The sequence below is a fragment of the Nicotiana tabacum genome, chromosome 21 (genome assembly GCF_000715075.1).
Source record: "Nicotiana tabacum cultivar K326 chromosome 21, ASM71507v2, whole genome shotgun sequence".
NCBI classification, from domain to species: Eukaryota; Viridiplantae; Streptophyta; class Magnoliopsida; order Solanales; family Solanaceae; genus Nicotiana; species Nicotiana tabacum.
In genome coordinates, this window is record NC_134100.1 from 1,160,202 (window position 1) to 1,169,431 (window position 9,230).

At 37.3% G+C, this 9,230-nt stretch overlaps 1 protein-coding gene and 1 pseudogene across 1 annotated transcript; one reads left to right on the forward strand and one right to left on the reverse strand.

Moving 5' to 3' along the window:
- Positions 1-1,134: 1,134 nt before the first annotated feature.
- On the forward strand, positions 1,135-2,989 carry LOC107804646 (cysteine synthase-like; annotated as a pseudogene).
- Positions 2,990-7,323: 4,334 nt separating this feature from the next.
- LOC107822345 (uncharacterized) lies at positions 7,324-8,157 on the reverse strand. Its single transcript, XM_016648875.2, has one exon. It carries the CDS (start codon positions 8,065-8,067, stop codon positions 7,624-7,626), a length of 444 nt encoding a protein of 147 aa, XP_016504361.1. The 5' UTR covers positions 8,068-8,157; the 3' UTR covers positions 7,324-7,623.
- Between the last annotated feature and the right edge of the window lie 1,073 nt (positions 8,158-9,230).

The window sequence follows — 9,230 nt, forward strand, 5'->3', positions numbered from 1 at the left end:
CTTCTTCTTCTCGATATCTCCAATGAGAGGTTCGAGCCAAACATCGGCTCTGCCAGTCTTCCTCAGGAGGCTATGATTGGCAGGAACTTCCAAAGTAACACTTCTCATTAACATATTTCCGCTGCTAGAACCTGTCTCTGTATGATGAACAGAGGGAAGAGGAGCAGCGGAGGGAATAGAAGGAATGGAGGGAAAAGATGTCGAAACCAACACTGGAGCAGAAGCAGGTGCGGTTGAAGTAGCCAAGGGAACAGATATAGGAGCAGTAGAAATTGGCAAACAAATGGAAGGTGTTAAAACTGGTAAAGAAACACTTACGGTAGGCAGAGGAATGGAGGAAATAGGAACAAGTGAGGAAAGAGGAGCTTCGTCAAAAACAGGTCCGAGCTCGCCACTCTCGAAACCACTGTCAAAAAGGTGCTGAATTGATTCATTATTATCTCTTGGTTCGGCATCCTCATCAGATTGAATCAAAACAGGCTCGGTGGCGGAGGTACGAGCAGGAGTGTTTTCAATTTCATCATCAATGACTATTCGTCTCCTGGCCCTTGACCTGGTAATTAGGGAGGTACCCTCCTCTTCTTCTTCAGAACTTTCCTTTGTAGCTTTTCTTTTAGGCAACAAGGCTCGAGCCTTATCTAAATCCAGAGCAGCATTCGCAGACATGCGAATGGCCATAGCTACTTCAGCTGTCATTCCTCTAATGCCAAATCCTGATTAAAGAATGGATATACATGATTAAAGTTGAGGAAAAAGTGCTTAACATGTAAAACAAAATTTTGTAAAAGAGGGGATACCGTGTGTTTTGACTTTCCAGCCATGTAAGGAAGAAATTGATTTCCAAGTTCTTTGCTCCCTTGTAGCAACTCCCGTTATGCGCGAGGTCCAAGGAAGAGCGGGACCACAAGTGTCTATTGTATGCAGCCTTGTAAGAGGTTGTCTTCACGGCTCGAACCTATGACCTCCTGGTTAGGAGTCACGTGGAAAGAACTTTAGCAGTTACGCCAAGGGTCCCCGTCCGCTAATGAATCATTGTTTACAGATTAATTAATTCAATAAAACGAACTATAATTATTCATAACATTGTTTTCACTCAGTTTTTCTACAGTTCAATTGCAGAATTAATCTAAAATTATGGCCGAGGAAAAGATTGGAATTGCTAAGGATGTAACAGAAGTAAGTTTATCATTTTCTTGTACAAACCATTGTGTTTTAGAATGTTGATAATATTTTGAGGCTATTTTTGGCACAGTTGATTGGTAAAACTCCTTTAGTTTACCTGAATAATATTGTGGATGGGCTGTGTTGCGCGTGTTGCTGCTAAGCTGGAAATGATGGAACCATGCTCCAGTGTCAAGGATAGGTAATACATTTTGGTTTTGTGTTGGATAATTTCTTAGAATTTTTTTCTTTTTCTTAATAATTGAGAAATCCGGAGCGTTAGGGACACACAGTTCGAAACTCGGTGGATAATGTCCCACCCTTTTACCCTTCTCCACTTAAATATTATGTTTTCGTATGCAGCATGGTTCGAACACGTGGCATGCGCCTGATCCAGGCATCATGCATTGCGCTCTTACCACTAGATTGTAGCCTGACGTCTAATTTCTTACAAAGTTTGTTCATTGACTTCACAAGAATCATACGGACACTTGATTTTTTTTTTGCCACAAGGTAGGGGTAAGACTGCGTAGACACTATCCTCCCTAGACCCAACTTGTGAAATTATACTAGGTAAGTTGTTGTTGCTTCTCGGACCCTGCGTAAATGAGGGGTGCTTTGTGCTTTGTGAAATTCCTGGCTAGGCTACGTCATGGTTAGCTGAAATGTTACTGTAATGCTAGATACACTATGAAACCACTGGTCCTGAGATATGGAAAGGCTAGAACGGGAAGATTGATGCGTTTGTCTCTAGAATTGGAACTGGTGGAACAATAACAGGTGCAGGAAAATATCTAAGAGAGCAAAATCCTAACATAAAGGTGAATTATTCTTTAAATTGCACAAACCATTTGAATTATAGATAATCAGGAATCAATACTTTGTATGCTAATCAGGGGCGAATTTAGGGGCGAACACCCTTCGCCGAAAAATTACACTGTATATATAAGGCAAAATCTGTTTTTTATCTCTATATATTAAGTTTTGAACACCCTTAACACAATCCAAAAGTGTAGTTTAGTAGTCAAGGGGGTTCAAAATCTACATAAGGTCATGGGTTCAATTCCCACTAGCTACAAAAAAAAAAAAAACAGGTTTCAAGTGATGAAGCAATAGAAACTGCAAAACTTCTTGCATTGAAAGAAGGATTGCTGGTAAATATTAAACGTATAATACTTATACTCAATTTTGTGATGCTTCTAATATCATTTAAACATGAAATTATGCAATGCAGGCAGGAATATCATCTGGTGCTGCGGCAGCAGCTGCAATTAAAATTGCAAAGCGGCCAGAGAATGCTGGAAAACTAATCGTTGTAAGTATCAATTTCCTTTTTCTCAAAACACCTGATCCAAGGATCTTTCAAACAACGTCTCTACCTGCACAAAGTAGGGGTAAGGTCTGCGTACACACTACCCTCCCCAAAGCCCACTTCAACAATAACAACAACAACAACAACAACAACAACAAACGTAGTGGAATCCCACGAGTGGGGTCTGGGTAGGGTATTGTGCGCAAACCTTACCTCCACCTTATGAAGCTGGAGAGGTTGTTTCCGATAGATTCTCGGCTCAAAAACAGTATCACCAGACCCCAATTATGGAAATATACTGATATGTTATTGTTGTTGTTGTTGTATATATCTGGCCAATATGATAGATCAGTCCAAGCAGATACATTATCTGTTGCGACGTGTAGCAATATTAGTTGACTCCATGATTTAACAGTTCGGGAATCAATATAGATGGAGTAATGAATTGGTTTTGGCTTTCTTTAAATTTGTTTTTTCCTGATTTCACTTGGAAAATTTAAGAGCCCTGGACATTAGAAGGCCATTTTCAGTCATAGTACTTGTGCCAATACAATATAGTACGACATAAAAACGATACATTTTATTATTGTCTAGAGATTGGGACTACGAGACATCGATGGATATGATGCACAAAATAGTTGTGCTTACTGCAAACAGCTCAACACACTTTTTTGTCTGTGTTGCGACCAAAAACACTCACGCAAGTGCACATGATCGTCAAGTAATAGAGTAGTGAGTAGAGTGTCGTTCCCACGAAGACTTATGATTAACTGTTGACTGATTCAAACCCAATTTCTTTATCTACCCAAGAGATTGTTCACAAAAGAGAAATGTAATTGTTTTACTACTTAAACTATAAAGAATTAATCTAACTAAAGCAAGTAACCAAACGAATAGCAATTTCGAGTAACAAACAGTAGGAGAGGATATTCCAGAGTCACGGGCATAGTTAACAATCGTGTTGTGTTCTTGGCTTAAAATGACTAATCAATTTATCTGGGTTATTGATTGACAGGGTTGATATTACTCATAAGAATTTGTCGAGTTCTTACTCGCCTATTCAAGTCAACTCAATGCCTATATGTCTATGGAATTAAGATTAACAGGAACGCATTTACAATTCCTGTATTTTAACCAAGCAAGACAATTGGGTATATGTCTATCCCAATTGCGAATCCGGTCCCCGAGGCCCGGGTTCAAGAACTTGCTCTATTTAATTCTATATGCAATCTAAAGTTCCCATTTTCGAGTTCAACTAAAGATTCGTAGATAGTATTTCACCGTTAGCTACTCAGCAAAATAATTAAGAACATAATTAAATAAACAACCCAATATGATAAATCGACTTTGTCGAATTAAACTTCAAACAACAACATTCATGTTTTACCCATGACCCTAGAACAATGGGTCTTAGCCACTCATATTAGTGTTCATCACAAATAAGTTCAATTTCATCACAAAATAGCAAAAACAAGAGAAGAAAAGAAGAACTTGATGGTCAAAACTCCTTCTTGCCTCTTGCCTCTCTATTTCTTGCACTAAACTATGAAAACCTTCCCCCTTTAACCTTGGGCGAGCTTGACTTTATATAGGTTAAGTGAGTTTCTCTCCAGATTTCCAATTTTACCCCTAAATAACGTTTTTCCGGACCGGACACGCGCGAGCTCGCGCATAATTTCGCGCGTTTCTTCGCGCATGATTCTGCCTCGGTCTTTCTTACGCGCGAATTCCTGCGCGGCTTCGCGCGTTTCTTCGCGCACCTGGAGCTTGATTTCGTCCATTTTTTCGTCTCGTCCTTGCGCGCACTCAACTCCGAAGGGTTGTTCTTGCTCATAAATCATTCCAATATCCTCTTGAGAGCATCATATAGGCTCCTCATCCTGCAATGTATACATATCACAATTAGAGCCTATTTTTCATCAATCAACCATAATATGTCATTGGAATATAATCAAGCGGACGCATAAACAATAGCTAAATCACCTAGATTTCGCCTATTATCAGTCTGTCTACTCGTAAACCAAGCTATATTCTTGCTCGTAAATAAGCTTTACGTCCATCATTATTTGGTTCTACGAGAAGTTTTTCTGACCTACCAATTCTCTTAATGCAATGCATTTTTCGTCTCTTGACAATTCACTACATTGATCATAACCTAACAGTAGAAATTAAGCTATAGATGACCCGCCCAAAAGTTACTTGAGCTAAGATGAGTTAGGTCAAAATGGGTTAAAATTCGGGTCATAATCCAACCCGCCCAACTCTTATTAAACTTTAATTAATATATGTTATTTTCTTATAAACTGTATAATTACTAAATAAGGATTTTTTGCTTTTGTTATGGTCATATTTAAAATATTAAACAAAAAATAAAATTATTTCTCAGATATTTTGACAAACTTACTCGTGGATCAATTTGGGCTAAAAATTAGCCCAACTTTAATTGGATTGAGATGAGTTGGGTCAAGATGGGCTAAGTTCAATAAATGGACGGGTCAATAACCAACCCAACCTTGGACGGATTGGGCGGGTCATTTGGGCTTGGGCCAAATTTGACAGCCCTAGTTTTACCATGATACAATATGGCATTGTAAGTGAATCTTTAGCTTCATGTCAGATCACTCAGATGATACTGCTGAAGATAATAGGTTTTTTCCTCTTCTTTTTTCCCTTCTTGAAATTTGAAAGCAAATAAACCATATATTCGTTCGATGTTAACTTTTTCTATTAAATGCAGTAACCGTCAATCATCATTTAAAGTGACCAGTGACCTGATTGCGTAAATATTTTTGATACTGATTGGGCGTAGAATTTAAACTCTACTCCAATCATATGCTACTGGAATTCATACCTAATCAATGAGCTAGTTAATTTGTACATGCTGACCCCCAATACCATAAAGGGCAGCACGGTGCACTAAGCTCCCGTTATGCGCGATGTCCGGAAAAGGATTGGATCACAAGGGTCTATTGTAGACAGCCTTACCCTGCATTTTTGCAAGACGCCGTTTCCACGGCTTGAACCCGTGACCTCCTAGTCACATGGTAATAACTTTACCAGTTACGTCAAGGCTCCCCTTCTGACCCCCAATACTATGATGCTACAAATATTAAAAGTCACTTGTAAACCATGTATATGAGTCATTTTTCCTAAGAGCTTAGCATTTAGCACTACTTGTTTTTTTTTTCTATTTTTTTTCATCTTTCTTTAGAAATAATTATTGGTTTAGGTTTTTTGAGTTATCCTAGTTGTTGATAACATCATAGGGAAATAAACTTATATATTTGCGCACCATTCAATTTCTCCTAAGTTATCTCTAGATCTCCACTTCTTGCGCCATTTCATTCCCTTTGTATATATTTGCTTCTTTCAGCTCTTTTTTCTCTCTCTATATATATATTGCGCTCATGCGGTATCTTCGTCTTTGAGGAGAGAGAGCAAAGTTTTTTTCGGAGTATAATCATCTGATATTCTGTACCTACTGGCTCGACTAATTCACGTTCGCATCGTGTAAAGCCCATTAAAGGAAAAAAGTGGTCAGGTAATTTCTTCATTCTCAGGACTCGAACCCGAAACTTCTGGTTAAGGGTGAGAGTTCTCATACATCCTACCACATCTCCTTGGCGGTGTAACAAAGCTTTCATTTGCAGTACTAATTATAAGATGAATGATGGAAGGTTTTATTAATGCTAATAAAGATGAAGCATGTCTTGCTACAAATAATAGAAATGTGAAAGCCAAGTTGTCTTTGTCTCCTCTTCAAGAAGGAATTTCAAAGCTCTTATCTCAATGGCCAGGCCTGCAAATGGCTATTCAAAATGAATGGGGTGGCCAAGATTCTCCTCAAAAATCAAAGCAACTTTCCTTTGATATTCTTTCTTGTCTTTCTCAATCGAATGGTACATATCCTTTTCCCAATACACAATTTTTTACAATGATATTTAGTGCGGACTCGACTAATTCAAATTCATGCAGGTAGACTCTTACTTTATATTTGATCCGTCCTTTCATTTCAAATAAACGTGTTAATAATAATTTCACGTCGTTAGGAAAATAGTGGAAAATGTAGCATGACCAATTAATTTAAACTGATCTTAATAAAGATTTTTATACTGCTAGCGTATATATATATATATAACCTAAATGCTTGTATAAATGCTATTGTTTTTTTATATAGCAGAAACTATTGGTGTAGAGGATGTAGAGAATCTGATTTACGAAAGGTTGCTGCTGTCTTTCAACACTGACATTGATGATGGAAGTATTGAGAATTATTATTATTATTATTATTATTATTATTATTATTATTATTATTATTATTATTATTATTAGTATTATTATTATTATTACTTCAATTCTGATCAATATTTATAAAATACAATCAGGTTGCGGAGCAGTTAATGACTCTTCGTGAAGAATATGTTCATGGAAATCATCTATACACAACCACGAAATAATTGAGTAGTACAGTATTCCATCATTTTCTTCAAGTCTTTGGCCAAGAAATAAATTTTTGTATTTTAATTAAAGTATCTTGGTCGCATCTACTATTCATAACCCAAGAAAACTACTTCTGTCTCAATTTTTGAGGTACCATATATGCGAATTTCGAGGGTCAAACTTTAATTTGGACTCTTGAGTTAAATATAATATTTTTAAGCCTTTTTGAAATAAAATTTACATATTTGAAAACTATATAAAAAATATTATAAGTTACAATTATTAAAAATTTAAATTTAAAAGGAATACAAGAAAATTATGACCAAAGAAAAAATTCATTTGACTAATCTCTGTCAAATAAGAAAGCGGCAACTTCAATTGTTGCAGCATGAGGGACTTGCAAAATTTCAATCATGTAGTCAATATATCACACAATATCGAGAAAAAATTTCGTACATTCTTAAATTTCGTGTATATCGAGCTCCGTACATAAAGTATTCCATATTTATATAGGGTTAGCTAAATAGCTACATATATTTTAGGAGTGTGATGTTGACAGTCGTTAATGGCTAATGCTATGGATCGACTTGTAACTCATAAATCACACGAAAATAACTTTACCGTTACTTGAAGCCCCTTGAATTTCGTACATAGTTAAACTAAAATACATAGTACAAAAATGGAACGGACGGAGGACTTAGCTCTCACTACTAGACAACAACAAGCCTGCGTACCAAAACATTGTCCCTTCCGCCGTAAACTCCACGGCCATTACCACCCTTTGGTACCGTCACGACTAACTCTCCGTCCACAAACACCGCCGTAGCCAGCTCCGGCTTTGCCGATGCAGGCAACCTAAACCTCCACGTGTCCACCTTCAGCTGTTCCAAGAACAACTCCGCTTTGCCACCTTTGTCTCCATTTCTCACCACAATCTTCGTCACTCCAGGATGTATCTCCACTGCCTCAGCCCTCACATTACCAACGTCAATGGCGCTGTTGACATCACCGTGCACGCCGATTTCGGTCACGAAACGGAAGAATTCCGGGTTTTCTTCCACCTCCACATCCGCATCGGACCGAAACGGCAATTCAAGAACCTTGCCAAACACGTGAGGCAGTTTCTGAAGTTTTTTAATGGCGTTTCCTGCCATTACTGTATTTGAGACAAAGAATAAGAAGAAGAAGAGTTCGAATCAAATACCTTGGTAAATGGCTACGTTTTTTGTTGCATGGACAAAATATGGACCCTCACGCTCTAGTTTTGTAGGTTAGAAATGACGACATGAGAATAAAGTGACAAGAACCTAAATCTTGATAAGATTCACTATTGTGGGGCGGTGAAGAAATGGAATCATGTTAATGAATGAAAGGCAAGAGCTTTTTTTTTTCTTTCTTTCCCCTTTCATGATCATTTAGTGTTCGGAACACTCACTAATTCAGATTCGCGCCGCGTATTACCCTTAATTTCACACTGTATATGACGCCTTAAAGGATGAAATGTTCCTTAGCTGTCACGGGTTTCTTTGTCCTGAAAGTTCAAACCCGAGACCTACAATTAAAAGAGAAAGGGATTTTATTCATCGTGTCAGTCTCATGGTAGTTGTTTTACCAAAAACGTGATAAACCTTTCTTTAGGAGGTTTAATGAATGAAATGAGAGGTTAATCCTAGTTAAGCTTAATAACTGTCAGATATATGAATTTGATGATGGGCAGAATGAATCATAGTGCTGTAATAATAAATGCTAGGCAAAGATGCTGATGATGATTGATAATGAATACATAATTAAGTATGCGGATTAAATGCATGCAATGACAATAAATGTCATATTAAAGGATATCTCGTCCAAAATATCAAGTGATGAGAGTCAACTAACTCTTTGTCAGTAACACAGATGATAGGAAGTATGAGTGGAAAACAAGGCTCTTGGATTTTGTACTCCCTCCTATTTTTATTTATGTGAATCTATTTCTTTATTAGTTCGTGCCAAAAAGAATTATCACACTCCTAATAAGGAAACTTTCCAAATTTTCAGTTCCATTAATGCCCTTACTATTTCTCGTTTGAATTCCGTATCGGACCCACTAACTCTAAAAGTAAGTTACTACTCCCTCCGTTCCAATTTATGTGAACCTGTTTGACTGAGCACAAAGTTTAAGAAAAAATGAAGACTTTTGGAATTTGTGGTCCTAAACAAGTTAAAAAGGGGCTCAAAGTATTTGTGTGGTTATAAAAGCTTTTCATTAAGGGTAGAGTTGTAAGTTTATACTAAATTGTTTCCAAATTTAGAAAGGGTTCATTCTTTGTTGAACGGA

Excerpts from the sequence above, each read along its gene's own strand:
- LOC107822345 (XM_016648875.2), bottom strand. The coding sequence starts at position 8,067 with ATGGCAGGAAACGCCATTAAAAAACTTCAGAAACTGCCTCACGTGTTT.